This window comes from Lontra canadensis, unplaced genomic scaffold, assembly GCF_010015895.1.
Source record: "Lontra canadensis isolate GAN:19392208 unplaced genomic scaffold, GSC_riverotter_1.0 scaffold3, whole genome shotgun sequence".
In the NCBI taxonomy this organism is placed as follows: domain Eukaryota; kingdom Metazoa; phylum Chordata; class Mammalia; order Carnivora; family Mustelidae; genus Lontra; species Lontra canadensis.
Window position 1 is genome coordinate 33,777,555 of NW_022630997.1, and position 19,416 is coordinate 33,796,970.

Here is a 19,416-nt window from a genome sequence, read left to right on the forward strand (position 1 = left end):
CCCACCTTTTAAAGGGCCATTCCACGTGCAGGCACATGCAGGTGATTATGTTAGGCCTTGGGCTCCTTCTTGCTGCCCCTGCCCTAAACTGTGCTTTTGGCCCAAGTAGAAAGAACACATTCATCAGTTGGACAGTGCAGCCTTTGTGAAGCTGGAATGGGCCCCTTTTTCGTTCATTTCAGCCCAATCGGGCAGGATTAAGTTCCCAGAATCCAAACGGTTGTGGCTGAGAGCCAAATTAGAAAAGAGTTGCATAACCAAGGGAGGGGTGGGGAGCAGAAAGAGGGATTTGAGCGGCAGCTGTCCCTGAGAATTGGTTCCCGGCCAACCCCTCCCCGGCTTGTGTGTCCTCACAAGTGAAGGGTAAAGGATGATAATCGGCAAGCCAGTGTTGTCATAGAAAGAATCCCAACACGGACCAGTGACGGAGTTTGTGGTTCAGAACCTTCCATTAACCAGCTAGGTGCACTGGGGTGGGACCACCTGGGTCTTCTCAGTTTCTTCCTTTGCAAGGTAAACAAACATGTTTGGGGAGTCTGGGTGGCTCAGTGGGTTAAGCCTCTGCCTTCAGCTCAGGTCGTGGTCTCAGGGTCCTGGGATCGAGCCCCGCATCAGGCTCTCTGCTCAGAGGGGAGCCTGCTCCCCTCTCTCTCTCTGCCTGACTCTCTGCCTACTTGTGATCTGTCTGTCAAATAAATTTTAAAAATCTTTAAAAAAACAAACAAACATGTTTTCCCACGGCCTGCATAAGTCTTGGTGGAAGAATACATCATTCATATGGCCTCTGGGCTGCAGCTCCCAACTCCCATGGGGCATTTACTCTACATAAGCATAAAAATCTCCCAAGGCATGAGCTTGGCACAGGGGGGCTGCTGTCTTAGCAGCCTCTCAACCTGCTGAGAGCTTTGGCTTTTACAGATGAGAAGTTATGTGTTGGCCAATGGTGAAATTGATATGGGGAAATACTGATCTAGAGTGATTTCACTCATTTTCAGATAAAGAAACCAAGACCCAGAGCTCTATCAACAATATAGCTAATGTTGAGGCCCTGCTAAGAGCCAGACTCTGGGCTAATTGATCTGAGGATGATTCCTACAGCAACTCTATGAATTAGAGACAATCATCCTTTGCATTTCCTGTGAGGAAGCAGGTTCAAAGCAGTTCAGAATTGACCTGAGGTCACGCAGTGATTTGTGAATGAAGCTGAAACAAAGCCCCATCTCCTGTCCCCGGACTCTGGGTCAAGCAGCTCATTCTATCCCACAGATGTTCATTTCCCATGCTTTTCCTGCTGTCAGTCCCCACTTAATCAAGCCCAACCACACAGCAGGGCTGAGCAGACCACCCATATCCTCCTGGAAAACTTTCTTCGGATAACCCAGTTACCCCTTTTTCCTAATTTCTATCTTGCATTACTGGTTCATACATATGTCAGGTTTTTTTCATGCCTACAAGATTACAGAAGACTTCAAGGGACAGGGGAAAGCAGGACATGGAAAGGAAACAAGGGTTGAGCTCTGTTAGGCCAGAGAGAGACGGGAAGACATCCCCAGCTGAAGGTGGGAAGGGCAGAGATGTGGGAATAGTAAGGAGTGCTCTTCTTGGTTTTGGGAGGAGAGACAGGTGGGAAGCAGTGAGAAAATCATATTGGCTAGGTTGGAAAAGAGGAAGAGAGGGAAACCAACATTTCCTGGAAGCCAAGATTGTCAAAAACAGAACCGGCACAGAGCTAGGCATTTCATGTGTGCGCTAGGGTCCTAGGTATCTGCTTGGTCATACCTCACTGGTCTAAGCCTGCCTAGGCCTATAGGTTGGAGGAACTGGGGAATCTTCTGGAAAAGCTGAGGGAACCAGGAAGGCCATGCCGGACCAAAGAGCAGAGCTTTGGGGTCACAAGTGAAGAACGAATGAGCAGAGGGTGATGTCTATGATGCGACGAGGTAGTGATGAAGTTCTACAACCTAGGTGAGGTTCGGTGGGCTGAGGTCCAGAGCCGATGACCAAGGAAAAATTCTTGAGACATCTTTGGCGCAAAATGGTGGTTTATTAAAGCGCAAAGCGCGGGGACAGGACCCGTGGGCAGGAAGAGCTGCTGCCCTGGGTTGTGAGAGATGGCAGGTTAGGTACCTTGCGATTGGGGGAAGGTGAGGGAAGGGAGGTTTCAACAGAGTTTTCATATGCTAAAGAGGGCCTACCAAGTGCCCAGATACCGGAGGACTTGTGGCTTGATCAATGTTGTCTTTTGGCCAACCATTAACATCAAGATAGTTGGGAGATTCCTGGTGGGATGTCACAATCCTGCTATCAAGCGTCTTTGTTAGTGAGATTTAGGTTCAGAAGAGATTTAACTATACTTACATTTCCTTCTACCTCAGCCTCCTTCAGTTTTGTTTATGGAGGGGAGGGTGACATTAGGGCTTGAACTGAGTTATTTGCCTCTGGAAATTGTGTTGTGGATAAGGTAACTTCTTTGTTTGTAGATCTCTAGGACATTTGTAAACCAAGAGAGACTCCTGTCTTGTAGGATTGTGATTTCTGCAAGTTAACTATTTGTTTCTTGCTTATGGCAGTCAGGGGTGCCTGAGGAATGTCACACACATCACCGAGGGGAGCCGGTGGAGAGGGGGTGCAAGGTACCAGCTTTTGCTTTGTCCTCAGCCAGCCTCCTGCTCCCTCATCAGTAGGAGGCAGGCAACAAGCCGCAAAAACTCAAAGTGCTTTCTCTAAGAAGTCCTGAGGTCCTGCTCTGGGACTTTGCTCAGAGTACGATAACCAGAGGAGAGGGACGCTCTCCGCCTTCATGCAGACACCTCACACCTTTGGCATTGATGGCGATGCCCACAAAGGCTTGGCTTGGACAGTGTGTTCTGACACTGCATGTCCAGGGGGCATTCAGGGAGCCAGCTGCTCAGCGGAGTGGGAAAGTTCACGACACCATGGGACATGCCTCTGCGGTGTCCCCCAAGATCTCTGAATCTTTCCAATATCTTTAGGAGCAAGTGCTTGTAAGTACTAGTGAAACTGAGTACTTACAACTTAGGAGGGGGCTTCTATTCCCACAGGCCTTCAAAATCTGGGAACATGGGGTGTTGATTATTCACAACCACGCGGGGTAGAGTAATATTACTTCCGTTTTTCGGATGATGAGGAGATTATGTAACTTATCCTAGTAAATGGGTAGAGCTGGGATTTGAACCCTCGCCCTTGAGCTGTCACGGGAGAGAATTTCCAGTGGCCCTTATCAGAAACCAGGTCTGTCTTCACCTTCTCTAAGCCCAGGTACCCAGGCAGGGTCTTTGTAGCCCACAGCCTGGCTGGCATGGGGTGACCTTGCAGGTGGACAGCCAAGCTGGCCGGTCCAGGAGCCACTTGCCCCTGAGTTGCTGCCCACCCGCCCCACCTTGCCACTCCCTGGCCTCTCTGGGCCTGGGGCTGTTGCTACCGAAGAGGATCCCTGACCCTCACCCTCAGGACTGGGTGATTCCAGGAGCTCTAAGCCGCTAAGTGCTGTGGCCAGGGCTCCCCTCCCTAATCCCCGGTCTGTCCCTGTTTATCCGATGGCCTCAGGAGGGGTGTGGAGGGGGCTGATGAGCCAGTGGGCAGCTGCTGGGCTTCCTGGGCCAAGACGACAGAGCAGTGCAGGGACAGGCCCCGGCCCGGGCTACAGAGGAGCCAGGAGCCATGAGGGTGGCAGTGGGCATGCTCTGGCTCCTGGCCCTCTGGGGGCACCCCCAAGCCCAGGGCTCCTGCCCGTCTCAATGCAGCTGCAGCCTCCACATCCTGGGTGATGGCAGCAAGGCCAGGTATGGCATCAAGTGTGGGGGATGGGTAGCCTCCTCCCCTCGCCCCTCTCCCCGGGTCCCTGTAGCATCTCGGCTGGGTTGGGAGGCCTGGATGCAGGGTCCCCAGAACATGGCTGGGTGAGACCTCCATCTTTGGGCCCTTGAGACCCAAGTGTCCAAGGGGGCTGGTCTGTTGTGCATTGTCCTTCAGCCACCAGGGCATGGGAAGTACCAAGTCCCTTTACACATGGGAGTGGGGGTGGGGCACCAGTGTGCCCACTCCAGGAAATCCTTCCTGAGTTCTCTTCCAGGATCCTGGTGGTGAGGAACCCTCTGCAGGGCAGGGGGGTCTCCCCCTTACCTCTTTCTTTTCCTCTCCTTCCTTTCTTCTTCCCATTCCACCATCCTCCCTATATCTCCCAGCACCTTTTCTCCCGGGCCTCTTCCATTCTCTTGCCTTGCCTCCTGGGGGTACACAATCACATCCCAGGTATTTCATGCCATTCCGCCCATAATGCGACCACCTGCCTTCTCCTGCTTTCTCCACTTTGGGCTCCTCTGGTCTAGCCCCCAGAAGCCTTGGCCTCAACCCATTTCTTTGGGCTTTTGGAAAGGCCAGGAATCCTCATTCCATACAGGCAAGCACCCCTCCATTCTCAGCCTTTTCTTTCACTTCCCTAAGCCCCACCTGAGCCCTGAGAGTACCTCCATCCTCTCCTCCTCCACTTTCATGGGATGTTCCAAAGCCCCTGTGATCTGTGAACCCTTGCTCTTCCACCATGGGCCACTCTCCTTTTTCTCTCTGGTAGTCTTTACACCATCTTTTCTCTGATATCTTCAACTTACCCACTAATGACCATTGCATTTCCCAACTTGCTCAGGGATTTTAGCTCCTGGCACAGGGTCTTTCCTAACGTCTTTTCAACATCCTGGAATTGTATTCTCCTTTTCTTCCTTGTTTTAGGTGGCTGCTTGCTGGGAGCCACTGAGGTTTCTGATCAGAGCAGCAAGTTATCAGTGTGACCCTTACAATGATCCTGGCAATGCATGGTGGGTTGATTGGGTGTGAGGGGATGGAGTGAATGGAGAGGCATTCCCACGAAAGGATATCCATGTGGTCTGAAGAACAAGAAAAGCTCCATTCTTGACCCAGGTCTCTGATGTTCCAACCCATATGGATCATTAGATATAAGGATCCTCTCCCCAAGGAAAGCCAGAGCAGAGCCCTGAGCAGGCCAGGAGATAGCCCACAGTGCAGGCCAGTGTGACCAGGCTGATGAAGAGCCTCCCCTGCCCACCGAACCGCAAAGAAAGCACAGGGCTCAAAGTCACACAGCATCGGTGACAGACCTGGTCATAGATCCCAGGGCTTTAGGTCCATCTCCAGACCTCTTCTCATCTGATGATGCTGTCATGGGCAGGGATGAGGGGAGAGCATCCCCAGATTAACTTTAGGATTGAAAATAAAATTCCAAGGTCACTTTCCAGGGCCCTCAATGTCAGCCAGTGGCCATCCCTCCTCTGAAGCCAGAGCTCATCAGTTCTACCTGCCTGACAGTCCCCGGACTGACATGCGCGAGCCCACCTGCCTATTTTGTCTTAGGAGGGCAATGATGCCGTGAAAGGCTTTAGGGACCCTGAGGTCCTCAATGGCCACAGGCACGGATAGCGCAGTCAGGGGGAGGCTCCTCTTGTGTCCCAGATGTCTTCTTCAGCTTTCCTCCAACCAGTGCCTGTCAGAGGGGTCAGTCATTATACCTGAGCTGCCCATACTCCCTGCCCAGCCTCCATGCTCCCACATCATGAACATGGTGTGTGCACTCTTGGTACTCTTGGCTACTGCACTTTCCTAGGGGGGGCCCGGTCTGGGCACCTGGACAGAGGGTGTCACCATGTTCTTTAGGCCCAGTTTGCCCCATTAGATGTGCTACTGACCTGTGCTGGCTTCTTAATGATTTCTTTGATTCTTCCCTTGATGACATGTTTTCATGTTTTCCTGCCTTTCAAGACATGTTATCCCACCACCACCTTCCTCCCACCTACAACAAGACCTTCTTCCTTGCAGCATCCAAACCTCCATTATCATTGAAAATACCACAGCCTCCAGTGTTCTTTCTTCCTTAGCTGGATTATAGGCTATATGGGGACAGGGACCGAGCATCAGTGAGTTGGCTATTCTCGTGAATCTCTACAGCACCCATCACTCAGGAGGGGGACCATGTATAGCTCAGGAATGTGAGTGGGTGGGAGTCACTGTGCCTTTTGTGGACACCACTGACCAAAAAAAGCCAACCAAGTCTAGCCAGCAGACTTTGAGCATTCAAGCTGAGCTGATGGATGCTGGCAGAGGGTGCTACCCTGGGAAGGCCACAACGAACAATGCGTTGTGACATTATTACAGTAAGAGAACCAACTCGCCTAGCAAAGCAAACCATGACTCCTGTCCCCACCTCCTCCCCTGTGAGCCGAGAAGGCCTCCGGATGGAACAGGCTGGACAAGGGCTGAGTCCCTCAAGGAGTTTTATCTCCTTGAGAATCTTCCCCTCTTTACCTTATGTGACTGTGCTGCTCTCCAGGATAGCATGCACCACAGCCTTGAACGGCAGGCTCTTGGAGGGCAAGCCCTGCTTCCTTTTCTCTCTCTAGCCTCTGCTTTAGTGTTAAATTTAATAGAACAAGGTTTAGGATGTCGCTCTCTAGGCAGAGGGATCGTTGCAAGGAGCTTGCAATGCTGGGATGCCGAACTTTGTGATGGCGTCAATAAATAGTGTGGCACTCGGGCAGGTGACAGATATGCAGAGTGGGCACACAATGTGACCTCATTTGATCCCTGAAACCACCCTGAGAGGCGGAGTCTGTTACTGGAAACTGAAGAAATAGAAGTTATACAATGGACTCAAGGACACATAGCCCCAGGCAGATAGCCCAGATATGAATCCAACTGCTGAGCCCCAAAGTCCTAGTTCTTAGAGGCCTTCATCATCTTTTGGTCCCTGAGTGAGGGCAGTCCTGAAGGACCCGGTGTATGGCTTCCATTTCTGACGCCCACTGAGATAAATTATATATATATAATGTTATAATATTATATATAATATATAATCTATATTTATATATTTAATATATTTATATATATATATAATTTATATTTATGTATTTTTAATGAAGATAAGCCGAAGTGGTCACCAAAACTGAGATATAATTTAACAAAGGAACACTTTTAATACCTACGTCCCATGCTGAAGTGCACAAAATGATCTCAGGGTTTATGAATTCTATTCATTCTTAGTGCCGGCAGGCGGTGTGAGCTGTAATGAGAGAGGGCAGTTTAAGCTTGAGGTCCTTCAGGCCAGTGACGAGACCAAGGGGCCCTGTGCGAGGGTCTGAAAGCAAGAAGCACCCCGCCATCCCCGCCCGGCGAAGGGAAATCAGGAGGCTGCTTGTCAGCTCGGAGCCTGGGTTCGGGGGTCCGGTGTTCGGTGCAGACCAGAAGACACCTCGTGAAAGGAGGTCCGGGAGGCAGTGGGAGAGGGTGTCGGACCCCACAGGCTCCTCACTCAAATGTCCCCCATTTCTGTGACTAGGACGGTGGTGTGCAGCGACCCCGACATGACCCTGCCCCCCGCGTCGCTCCCTCCCGACACCTCCAGACTGCGCCTGGAGCGGACGGCCATTCGCAGGGTGCCCGGGGAGGTCTTCAAGCCGCTGGTCCGCCTTGAGCAGCTGTGGCTGCCCTACAACGCCCTCAGCGAGCTCAGCGCCCTGATGCTGCGGGGCCTGCGCCGCCTGCGCGAGCTGCGCCTGCCCGGGAACCGCCTGGCCGCCTTCCCCTGGGCGGCGCTTAAGGACGCCCCCCAGCTGCGGCTGCTGGACCTGCAAGCCAACCGGCTCGCCGCCGTGCCGCCCGAGGCCGCGCGCTTCCTGGGGAACCTCACCTTCCTCGACCTCTCCAGCAACCAGCTGTTGAGGCTCCCGCAGGAGCTGCTGGCCACCTGGGCTCACCCGCAGACCGGGCCCGTCCTTCCTGGGCACCGCACCAGGCTGGTGCTAGGTAAGAGGCGGCATTCTTCTCTTGGAGCCACCTTGTGCGTGGGGCTGGGGTGGGGGGTGGGGTGGGAGGGAGGTGGTGTCTTAGCCAAATTATTAAGCCTCTTTGAGTCTCTGTTCCTTACCTGAAAAACAGAAATCACGCCTGCCTTGTGGGTTCGAGGAAAGATTGGGTAAGAGGCACACACTGGCCTTTCCACTGGCCGCTTTGGAGCTCAAGCTGCTGCCAGTGGAAAGCCCAGCGTTGCCTCTTCCTAGCTGTGTGTCCCTGGGGAAATTGCTTAGCTTCTCTGTGCCCTGGTTCCCCTCTGTAAAGAGAGAATGATAATAATATCTCTCAAAAGGTTGTGTTGCAAGTAAAAAGACAGTCCTTAGCATATGGTAGGTACATGTGGCAGGCACAGTAATGTCCCACCCAGCTCTCTGTCAAAGTAGGACTGGCTGCCCCACTTTTCCAGGGGCTGTCAACAGCAGCCTTCAGCTGACAGCGCTGTCAGGGACAACCTTCACAGCAGAATAGCCTTGACCAAGGCCATGCACCCTTTCTGGACACAGCCTCCATCCCAAGACCTGTCAGGTGGGAGTCTAAGGGCCCAGCCACTTGGCATAACTAAGATGGGCTATTTGAGCTCCGGAACCCCCAGGGGTTCGCCAGACCCCCATTCATCTCAGCTCCATGTCTCCCTCCTGCTCTCTTCCTTCCTCTCCTCCTTAATGAACATGCCGCGTGCTAATCTTCATCTCGGGGTCTGCTTCCCGGAAACCCAACCTCTGACAATCTTCAAGGCTCATGACCACCCCCATCCCCTTGAGAGTCTCCTTGGAGCACTAAGTATGCATAGATGGCAGGAAGGTGGTGCTAGTTCTTTGCTAACTGGTCAGTCCTTACAGGCCATCTAGCATTAGTGTGGCCCTGAAGCTTTCCTGATTTCTTGCCCTCTCATAGAACTTGACCCTTGCCGCATCCCAGGGTAGATAGCATAAGTACAAGGCCCTTTGTTTTATAGAGCAAACGCAACCTAGGGATTAGTAGTAAGTAGTGGTTTGGGCCCAAGGCTCATGTCAGATAGACTGGTTCTATTTCCTCTGTCCTGTGAGCAGATGGGAACCTTGATGGCATTGTGGCAGAGGGTGGGTGGTAGGGAGTGGATGAGTAGTAGGAGAGACACCTTTTAGCAGGATGTGCCTGGGGCAGGCCTTGGCTCGTATAGGGTTCAGCACCAGGAGCTAGGGAAAGCTTAGAATGGCCCTAAGGCCCAGGAGAGTCTCAGGAGGAGGGGATATTTAGAAGCCCTACTGACTAGAAGCAGGGTAGGGAACAGCAAGCCCCATTCCAGCTCCACCCACCAGGCAGACTCTCTCACCTGATAAAGAAGAGTGTATAGGATAGTACTTACATGGAAAAAATTGTTTATTTGAAAATAAAATTTAACTAAGTGCCCTTTAAATGATATATTCATATATATATTATATATGTTTTACAGAAAAAGCTAAAGACTCTTTTGTTCCTTCTTTTAATTCTAATTCCTACTTCCCCTTCTAACAGGTAGCCACTGTTATATTTGCATGCTCCCTATCTTTGAGAATGCATTTACATGCATATATATATATATATATATATATATGCACATAGAAATTCTTTGTGTGTTTTACATAAAATTTCATACTGTACAGACCATATTGTATATAGCAACCAGCACTAACTTTTTCACTCAACAGTATGTCTTGGAGGTCTAGTTACTACAAATGGATCCATTTCGTTTTTTGTAAACTGCATAATTTTCCATAGTAGACTTACACACAGTTAATTTAGCCATTCTCCCTTCAATGGACCTTTAGATTCTTTCCATTATTTTACTAAAACCTATGATGACACAGAGAACATTCTTGACAATGCCTCCTTGTGCATGCAAATGTTTCTCTAGGATAGGAACTGAAAAGGGGAATCCTAGGTCATGGAGTGTGCACGTTAGACATTTTGAGATCAGTCTGATAGTCTCCAAGTGGCTGGGCCATTTCTCCCCCACTCCCACCAGTAATGCGTGAGACCACCCATGCAGATGTTCCCACTCTGAAAGTTTATTGCCCATCAATATGGGGTCTTGGTTCTAGGTGCTGGGATGCAGCAGAAAAGAAGATAGATGAAAATCTCTTCCCTCATGAGGCTAATAATGAAAATGGTTGGAACATTTAACTTTTGCCAGTCTGAGGGGTAAACATTTCCCTGTCATTTAACTTTCCTGTTTGGATTAATTCTTCAGGGACTCTCTTACAACAGGTGAAAGCCAGCTAGCTCACCACCACAGTGGGGCAGGGACAATTCTCGGGGTGCATTTAACCAGTAACACAGGGTAGCAGCTACCAAAGGGATGGGGTGAAGAGGGGTGGGGGAAGAAACTGGTATCCTCCCAGCAAGTGTTCAGAAGGACCTCAGAGTCGTGGATGTACAAGCAGATGCAGTCAAATGCTCTGCCCCTGAGCTATACCCCATGTACAAGCAGATGAATGTAATCCCCCCACCCCCTGATGTTTCCGCTTCCAACCATATCACATATATGTATGTAAATAAATCATATGCCATTGATTCTCAGACATACTATCAAATTTAGTAACAATCTTTGGAAAATAAAAAGATACCACATTAAATGCATTCATTTCATATTTTAGAAATGCAAACATATAAAAAGGAACTGTGACTTAAAAGTGAGGACACATGATACCCCTCTATCTGTAGAAGGTTCTTGGGCAGGCTGGGTACAGAGATGTACTTTCATCTCTATAAAGAAGTTCAATTTTAAAGTAAAGAATTCTGTGGATATGACATAGGATTTGATTTCCTGGACTCCTCACTCCTCCACTTTTGAGCTGTGCCGAAGGGGTCATGGCTCAGGACAGTCACCTTCATTGCTAGCGTGATGCTGAAAGTGCCATGTAAGCTGGGAGGACAGAGGTCAAGGGTCAGGGGTCATGAAAAAACTTGGGGAAATTTTGAATTTGAGAATTTTGAGAAATGGATTTGGGCACTTGGCAGGTGTTGCTGAAATACTCACTGCCTGACCAGTAGCCTGAAAGGCTCAGTCCAAGGATGGCAGCAGAATTGCCAATTTTTTCAGCATGCTACATGACTTACCCAAAAGCTTACTATGATTTACCTTTGTTTATGCTTGTAGCAGCTCTGAAAGGGAAGTACTGCTACCATTAAGATTAAGAAGCAGCCTTAAGTTTCCACAGCTAGCGAGGCAAGGAGCTGGACCTGGAGGCCAGTTCTGCTGACTCTGAGCTCAGGACATGCCTTGTCCTCCCTGAGGGGTAAGAGGAGCTGGGCGTGGGGATCTGAATATCGCGGGCTCACCACTTGCCTCCCTTCTCACCCCTGCAGGGCTGCAGGACAACCCCTGGGCCTGCGACTGCCGCCTCTATGACCTGGCCCTTTTCCTGGAAGGCTGGGCCCCACATCTGGCTTTCATAGAGGCCAGGCTGAAGTGCGCCAGCCCACGCAGCCTGGCCGGAGTGGCCTTCAGCCAGCTGGAACTGAGGAAGTGCCAGAGTCCGGGGCTCCGTCCAGGGGTGGCCAGCGTCAGGTCCCCGCTGGGCAGTGCGGTGTTGCTACGTTGTGGGGCCACCGGCATCCCTGGGCCAGAGATGAGCTGGAGGAGAGCCAATGGGCACCCACTCAAAGGCACAGGTGTGTGGGCTACAGAGACTGTGCAGGCTCAGTCGGGGGAGGTCAGGGGACAGTGGCTCTCAACCTGTCCTACGTGTTCCAGGAGCCATTCCATCCAGAGCCCTGGAATCTCGGCCCACCTGGGAGGAACAAGACTCTGCCATTTAGGTGGAAGATACTCTCAGTATATTTAATATTTAGAGTAAGTGTCCAGCTGTAATTGTTAAGCCAGTATCATGAGAAGTAATTAACCACATGAGTTACCATCTTTGAGCACCTCACGTGTTAAGTCTGCTATGCACACATGTCACTGAATTTTAAAGAACAACCTGATTATCCTTCTTGTTTTGTACGTATGCAGACTCTGAGAGGCTGAGCACTTCACTTACAGCGCACAGCCTGTGTTCTTTCTGCTGTGTAGACAGAGATGGTTCATCTCTGGCCTGGGGTGGTGGGCTTTGCAGGAGTTATGGCCCACCTATGTGCAGAAAGGGGGTCGAGGAGCGATCATTTTTTAGCGCCTGACCAGAAAACCTTATGTCTCTTTCACTTTCTTCGGCGTCTCCTTCAGTTAGGTTGTCAAGGGTTTCTCTAAGACTGTGAGTTTGAAATCAGTTTACAAGCAAAACTGGATCAAGATCTCCATTATGTAAAACAGAGCTGGAAATGCTGGTGTTGGGGTGGCAAGTGGGTCTGGACAGGGTCGCCAAGCACTTTCAGCTGGGCCTCTGTCTCATGTTCACCTGACCCACCTTACCGCCTGAAGGGCTGCCTCCTGCCCCAAGGAGTCCATTCTATAGGACTCCAGAGCCCTGGAGAATATTGCTTGAATACCGCTGATTTTGGAAGGCAGATCATCTTTAAACTTGGCCTGAGCCAGGTCTCCCCACTCTGAACCCCAGTGATCTTGATCCCCTTGGCTAGTCTAGGGAAAGTTGAACGACTTCCAGTGTCTTCCCGGAATGACAAGGTCTGCTGTGTATACAAGAGTATGCACAGTCCGGGGACTATGAACTTGGCCCTGGCGAGAAGCTGGGAGCTGATGAGCCCATTCATTTCCCCCCTTATGATTCTTTCCCCACAGTGCACCAGGAAGTCTCCAGCGATGGCACAAGCTGGACGCTGCTGGGCCTGCCTGCTGTGTCCCTCCTCGACTCTGGAGACTACATCTGCCAGGCCAAGAACTTTCTGGGAGTCTCTGAGACTGTCATCTCCCTATCCATCACGGAGCCTCAGGCTTCCACGGAACGGAGTGGGAGCCCAGGGGCACTGTGGACAAGGACAGGTGAGGGGGCGGGAGCTGCTGCATACAACAAGATGGTGGCCAGGCATGTCCCTGACATCCCTGGACCTGCTGTTCCGGCCCCTGGGTCCCCTGTGCCCAACACGAAGGGGGAGCTGACCCTCCAGCACTTCCAGGTGGGGACTCCAGGAGAGCGCTCGAATGGGCAGGCAGGACGCCAGGAGGCCCGAATGGTGAGGTCTCTCAAGGTGGTGGGAGACACTTACCAGAGCGTGACCTTGGTGTGGAAGGCACCCCAGGCTGGGAACACAACCACCTTCAGTGTCCTATATGCAGTCTTCGGGCAGCACAACATGTGGCGGGTGGTGGTGCCACCTGGGAAGACCAGCGTCACCATCCGTGGGCTGACACCCAAGACGAAGTACGTAGCGTGTGTCTGTGTGCGGGACCTGATGCCCCAGAAGGAGCAGTGTGTCATCTTCTCCACGGATGGGGTGGTGGATGCCGAGGCCACTCAGCGGCTCATCAACGTGGTGGTGATCAGTGTGGCCATTGTCATCGCCCTGCCCCTCACCCTGCTCGTGTGCTGTGGAGCTGTGCAGCGGCGCTGCCGCAAGTGCCACACGGGGGACTCTGCCGAGGCCACGGGGGCCTATGTCAACCTGGAGAGGCTGGGCCACAGCGAGGACGGCTCCGAGCTGTCCCAGCACAGCCTCAGTGAGGGCGACAGGCTCCTCTCCGCCCGGTCCAGCCTGGACTCTCAGGTCCTGGGCTCCAGGGGGGGCAGGCGGATCAATGAGTACTTTTGCTGAAGGGGGGGCATTCCCCTCCAGATGCCCACACACCTGCTCCAGACCATTCTCCCTCGGCCCCTCCCACCTGCTTACCCTGAAACCTGGGTCCACACTCATCCACTCTTTCCCCGCTTGGGTACCCACTTCCTCAGACCTTTACCCACAGTGACAACCAGTAACACTTATTAAGTACTTCTGGTATGCCAGGAAGTGTTCTAAGTGCTTTATATACATTAACTTAATCCATTCTCGTCACAGCCCTTTGAAGCAGGCGCTATGTGTTCCCCCCATTTTCCTGGAGAAGAAACTGGGGGATTAACCAACTTGCCTGTATCAGTCAGGTTTTTTTTTTTTTTCTGTGTAACAAATAAAAGCAAAACCTCGGTGGTACATGGCAATAAGCGCTTATTTTCATGCAATGACAGGTCTGTGGGTTGACCCAGGTGGTTCTGCCCCATGAGTTCTCCTTGTGGCCCCAGATGGAAAGTCAGTGGCTGCCTGGGGCAGGCGGCTTTCCTGGAGGGGTGGGATGATATCAGAAACATGAGCAGAAATAGGTGACATCTCCTGAGTTCTCAACTTTAGAACTGGGAAGCTGCCCTTTCCGCCCATATCCTACCTGCCAAAGCAAGTCCCAGGGCCAAAGCCAACTTTCAAAGAGCAGCCAAGGACAGTTCTTGCAGGGACGTGATAGTGGGGCAGGAAATGGCTTGCTGAGCAGTGATCTGATCTGCTGCATTGCCCACAAGGCTCACAGCAAGCCAATGACAGCTCCGGAATCTGGACCAGGAATTGGTTCCAGAGCGGACAGTCCTTACCACTCCCCTCACTGGCATCTTGATTACATTTATGCTAACTCACATGCTGGGGTCCAACCTCGGCAGGTCCAGGTGTCCCCGAAGGAGGAGTGGTGCTGGCAAGATGAAAGGGAGAGACACACAGCGAGTTCTGGTCAGTAGTCAGGCATCTCCATCTTTATTCTGATTATTGAGCTTCTTATATACCCAGTTTAATTGGGGTAGGGGGTTACAAGCACTTATCAGATAATTTCCTCTTTGTTCACCCCATGTTATTTTAGTTAAGCCATAATGGTACAGACTGGCACCAGGGATGGGGGACAGGGTCTTGCTTCTTGAGTAATCATGTCCTCAGATGGGAGGTAGCACAAATATGTGCTTTTTGGTAACTTATTCTTGGGCCTGCAGGAAAACAAGATATAGGTTAATGAAAAACAAGAAGCTATAGGGATGAACTAGATAATAAAGAACTGTAGGAAAACAAGAGATAGGTTCATGGAAAACGAGAAGCTTTCTGTAGAAACTGAGGATATAGGAGGGAAGTAGGAACAAGAAGGCATTACCTTTGCAGGAGGCAGGGTGTATTTTAACGGCTCAGTTTGTGAAAGCTTTGAACAAACATTAACTTAGGTAGGAAACCGTCTATTGCGGTCCACATTTACAGTTCTCCATTGTCCTAGGTACAGAATAATTTATCTCCTTGGAGTTGCTTCAGCCCATAAGCCTGAGAGATGTTTCCAGCAGATTAGCAAGGGGTCTTTATTTGAGAGAGATACGGGGATCAGAGGAAAAGGCAAGAGACTAACAAACCTTGCTTAACTGCAGGGCTATCCTGCCCTCTGCAGTCACCTGCGGGGGCGATCCCGCCCCAGCAGGGCTAGGCCAGCATTAGTTCAAACCTTAACCTAGTGGGGCAATGCCCTCGACCAGGCCTCGTGGATCCCAACACTCACGGACACGCGCACACACACATAGTCTCTTTATGCATTAGCCACAATCGTTCAGTCCCACCCATGCAGGGATGCATGCACGCTGTGTCCTCACTGTTTACACTTAGGGATTCTAACACTTTTGTCTCTGGATGCCATTCTTCCTAGATCATCATTTGATTTTCAGTAAATTCTAGAGGTTTAGATGATGCCAAAGAGACTCCTGCTCATTTACTCTCGGGCTGGAGGAATGTGAGTCTGAGGGAGCATTCACGGTGGGTGGCACGGAGCATTCAACACACAGCTCACCTCAGTCCCCATGCAGCGACCTTTGTAATTGGACTAAACTTCCCTGGGTGCCTGAGGGTGTCTCAGGGCCTTCCCAGTTATTCAGGAAGCCATTTCAAAGTGGGATTCCTGTTCAGTTTGTTTAAAACTGGGGAACCGCTGAGAGGTTGTCTCTGCACACAAGTGAGGGTGAATGTTCCCAGCAAAAGGGTCACTATTGTGTCTTGTCTGCAGGACTGAGCTCTAACAAAGGAGGCATCCAGGGTGTTTGGTGCCAAGGCCTTTAGCTATCAACTGAGGAAATTTGGGGATAGCAAGAGGTTCAAGGAAACTATTTTGCTGGTATCAACTAAGAGACTCCGTATTGTGTTGAACCATTGCCAAATATGAAACACTGTGATGTAGTGATTTCTTTCATTTCTTGAAGATTTTATTTATTTATGAAAAATAGAGAAGAGTGAGGAGGAGAATGAGAGTGAGTGTGGGGAGGGGACGGTGGAGAACAGAGGGAGAGGGACAAGCATACTCCATGCTGAGTGCAGGGCTTAATCCCAGGACCTTGGGATCATGACCTGAGCTAAAACCAAGAATCAGACACTCAACCAACTGAGCCACCCAGGTGTCCCAGTGCAGCGATTTCTAAAGTTTCTGTACTCCCTCTCATATTTACAAAAGACCTTGCAACATATGACCTTACAATATATTTTCCTATTCTCTTTCATTTGATCTTTACATCAACCCATTATGGAGTCTAAGCTACTTGATTTTACAGATGAAACAACAAGCCCAATAAGTTGAATAATTCATAGAGGGTAGCAATCAGTTTTTCTTGGAGGGTCTAAGCCTTTGAAAACTTTCTGCCAGGCTGAGGGTCTTTATTCAGTGGTGATCTCTGCAATGCAATCTACAGCAAGTTCAGTATGGAAATGGGATTTTTTTTTTCAAGTCACCGAAAACCTTAAGAACCCTAAGACCACCAGTATACATGCACATGGTATTTCCATATATGGATATTTTCTGGCCATCATCTGGAGGATACATCTGAACATAACTTAAGGGCCATAGCCATTGGTGAGAGAAATTATTTGGTTGGAAGATGACAAGACCGCTGTCTACATCATGGGTCAATAAACTTATTCTGTAAAGAAAATCAGATAGTAAATAGTGTAGGCTCTGTCACTCCTACTCAGCTCCTCTGATGGAATGTGAAAGCAGCCATAGACAATATGTAGGTTAATGGGCATGGATGTATTCCAATAAAATGTTATTCACAAAAACAGGTGGCAGGCTGGATTTGGCTCCCAGGCTGTAGTTTTCCAACCCCTGATTGAAATTTATCAAGGTATTTCTGCTGTCGAGACCCAAGACTCAATTCTGATTGTTAGATACATGAGATTGACAGGCTTTCCTCAAATTAGCACAAATATAAATGCAATAGATGAAAGCATCCACCTATTGAAATAGGAAATTTCCTCTAAATGATTGATAGAGCCAATCAAGATTGAGAAATTATTGGCCTAAAGACAAGTAACATCCAATTCGTTTTATTAAATTTTGTTTGATGAATACTCAGGAATTGAAAGCAAGAATTTGTTAGTGTTTATCCAATATTATGTGGATGTGTGTGTGTGTAAGAGAGAGACAGAGACAGAGACAGAAAATTCAAACTTTTCCATGATTCATTAAGACCTACTTGGGTGGGTCTGGGTGGAATGACCCCCAAGATGCTTTCAATTCCCCTTGTTGTTATATCTCTTGAGTTTAGGGACACCACTTAGTGATTTGAGGTAAATGACATAACCCAGCTTTAATTGTCCCAATCTCTTGCCTTAGTTGACAACACAGATACACATCTGTGCCCATATGCAAAATAAGAAAATCAGAAGATGAGGGAAGTCAAGAGAGAAGGAGCAGTGCAGAAGTGGCCTGCGTAATTCCAGAGATGACATGCCAGTGGTTGTTATTCTCAGGCTTTCAGCAAACCAATGGAATGTTAGCTTCAGCTGGGTTCACTGGAAAAGGGTAGCCTGGGATGAACATAGAAGAAATTGTGGGGGATGGAGATATCTTTAGTTCCTTATATTTGGAGGTGAGAAAATAATTCACTAGTGGGTTGTGATGCAGTGAATTAAATCAAATTTTCCCAAAAAGAAAGCTTGATAAAATCTTGACAAATCTGGTGCAAACCTCTGGAGTGAGATCAGAGTGCCCCCTCCCCATTAGACCAAACTCGCTGGGCTCTTGGGACCTCTTCATCCTCAGTTGCTGTATATGGGTTGCTTTGGGAAGGGCATGATCTCATGCAAGCAATCTTTGCAGTTGAGCATGAACCCATTCCTTGCAGGGGGTCTAGGCCACACATCTCCATGTCTAGCACAAGCTTTGCACCCACTGCACTTTCTTTGTTTTGATTTTTACCTTAAGAAGACTTCAGAGATCTAGCCATATTGTAGAGCTAGACAAGAAACTTGAACAAATATATCTGGCTTGGATGGAAAGCCTGGAATGTAATCAGCTTAGTTGGTGACCCATTTTCCTCATCACTGGTTAACTACTAAGAGGATTTTCTTCCTTGAGGCCTTTTGTACAGTATAGTGTATATCCTGAGTCTTAGGGGAGCTCATGGAATGTCAATATTTACCAGGAAGTACCTTGTAGTCTCTTGTAGACAGCATATGGATGGGTCATCCTTTTTTAAATATTTTTTTATTCACTTAAGAGAGAGAACAAGGAGGGGGAGCAGCAGTTAGAGGAAGATGGAGAATCAGTCTCACTGCTGAGAAGAGAGCCTGATGTGGGGCTTGATTCTAGGACCATGGAATCAGCTGCTCTTCAAAAGTCTATTGGTGTAGGAAAGGAATTAACATAATTGCTGTATGTTAGATACTTTATTTTACATAACCTCAAAGTTTCCTAGAAACACAGTAAAGTATTTATTAATTTCCTCACTTTGCAGAGGAGAAACTGAGACTCCTGGAGGTTAAGTGACCTTCCAAAGATCTCAAGACAAGGAAGCATCAACTAGAGAGAAGACTCCATGGCGTAGGGTCTAAAAAGCTTTGCCCACCAGTGGATTCCTTGCACCTAGAAAGTGTGTGGAGAGGGTCAATAAATAGTTGTTGAATAATTAAGGAGTGGAAGAGCAAGTGCCCCAAATCACATATATCTCACCTTAAAACATAAGTCTCATGTTTATCATGTGAAATACACAGCATTCAGGGAAAGTTGTGAGATCCAGGATAACAAACACACATTTCCTTAATCAGAAAATGCAGTCTTGTGGTTTAACTTCTGCACTGTGATGCTTCTCTAACTCTGCTCATCCATGTGGCAGAGACAGCTGTCTTAATGCAGTATACGAATGAATCCATCACATGAGGTTTGGGGAGAAAACCAGGGATGACAGTGGTCCCATCTTTGTCACCCACCATCTGCATTCACTTCTAGAGAGTGGTTGAAAATTTGAGCTTTCAGGAGCCAATTGTGATAAATGAAGTATTAGATGGATTCTGGCTTGATAACCAGAACCACAGTGCTCAGGATAGTATTACCTGTTTGTTTCTGAGATCATTTTGTAAGAAACTGAGGGCAGGCAGTATCGGTGCTGAATAGGACAATTGGTTTAGAGTTTGCTTCGCAGACTGAAGAACCAGACAAAGGGTGAATTCTGTGATCTTAGTTAAGGGGCACAGCTTCCTCTTCATGGGTTCTTATTGAGCTTGGGATCTGGGCCATAACAGACCTATGAGCATCCAGGGGCTTTGCCACTGCTTTGCTGACCTACATCACCATGGATTACCAATAATAGGATCTGCCACTTGGAAGCTTGGGCTATACTTATTCAAAACTTGCAAGGTGATTTCTTACAGAAGAAT

At 49.2% G+C, this 19,416-nt stretch overlaps 1 protein-coding gene across 1 annotated transcript; it reads left to right on the forward strand.

Annotated features, from left to right (window-relative positions):
- Positions 1–35: 35 nt before the first annotated feature.
- On the forward strand, positions 36–13,851 carry LRIT1 (leucine rich repeat, Ig-like and transmembrane domains 1). Its single transcript, XM_032843041.1, has 5 exons — positions 36–41; positions 464–513; positions 7,364–7,830; positions 11,206–11,511; positions 12,575–13,851. Exons 1-5 carry the CDS (start codon positions 36–38, stop codon positions 13,543–13,545), a joined length of 1,800 nt encoding a protein of 599 aa, XP_032698932.1. The 3' UTR covers positions 13,546–13,851.
- Positions 13,852–19,416: the final 5,565 nt, after the last annotated feature.

Bases quoted from the DNA above. Each gene is read 5' to 3' on its own strand.
- LRIT1 (XM_032843041.1), top strand. The intron at 7,831-11,205 runs GTAAGAGGCGGC...TCACCCCTGCAG, and splicing joins CCGCACCAGGCTGGTGCTAG to GGCTGCAGGACAACCCCTGG. The intron at 11,512-12,574 runs GTGTGTGGGCTA...CTTTCCCCACAG, and splicing joins GCACCCACTCAAAGGCACAG to TGCACCAGGAAGTCTCCAGC.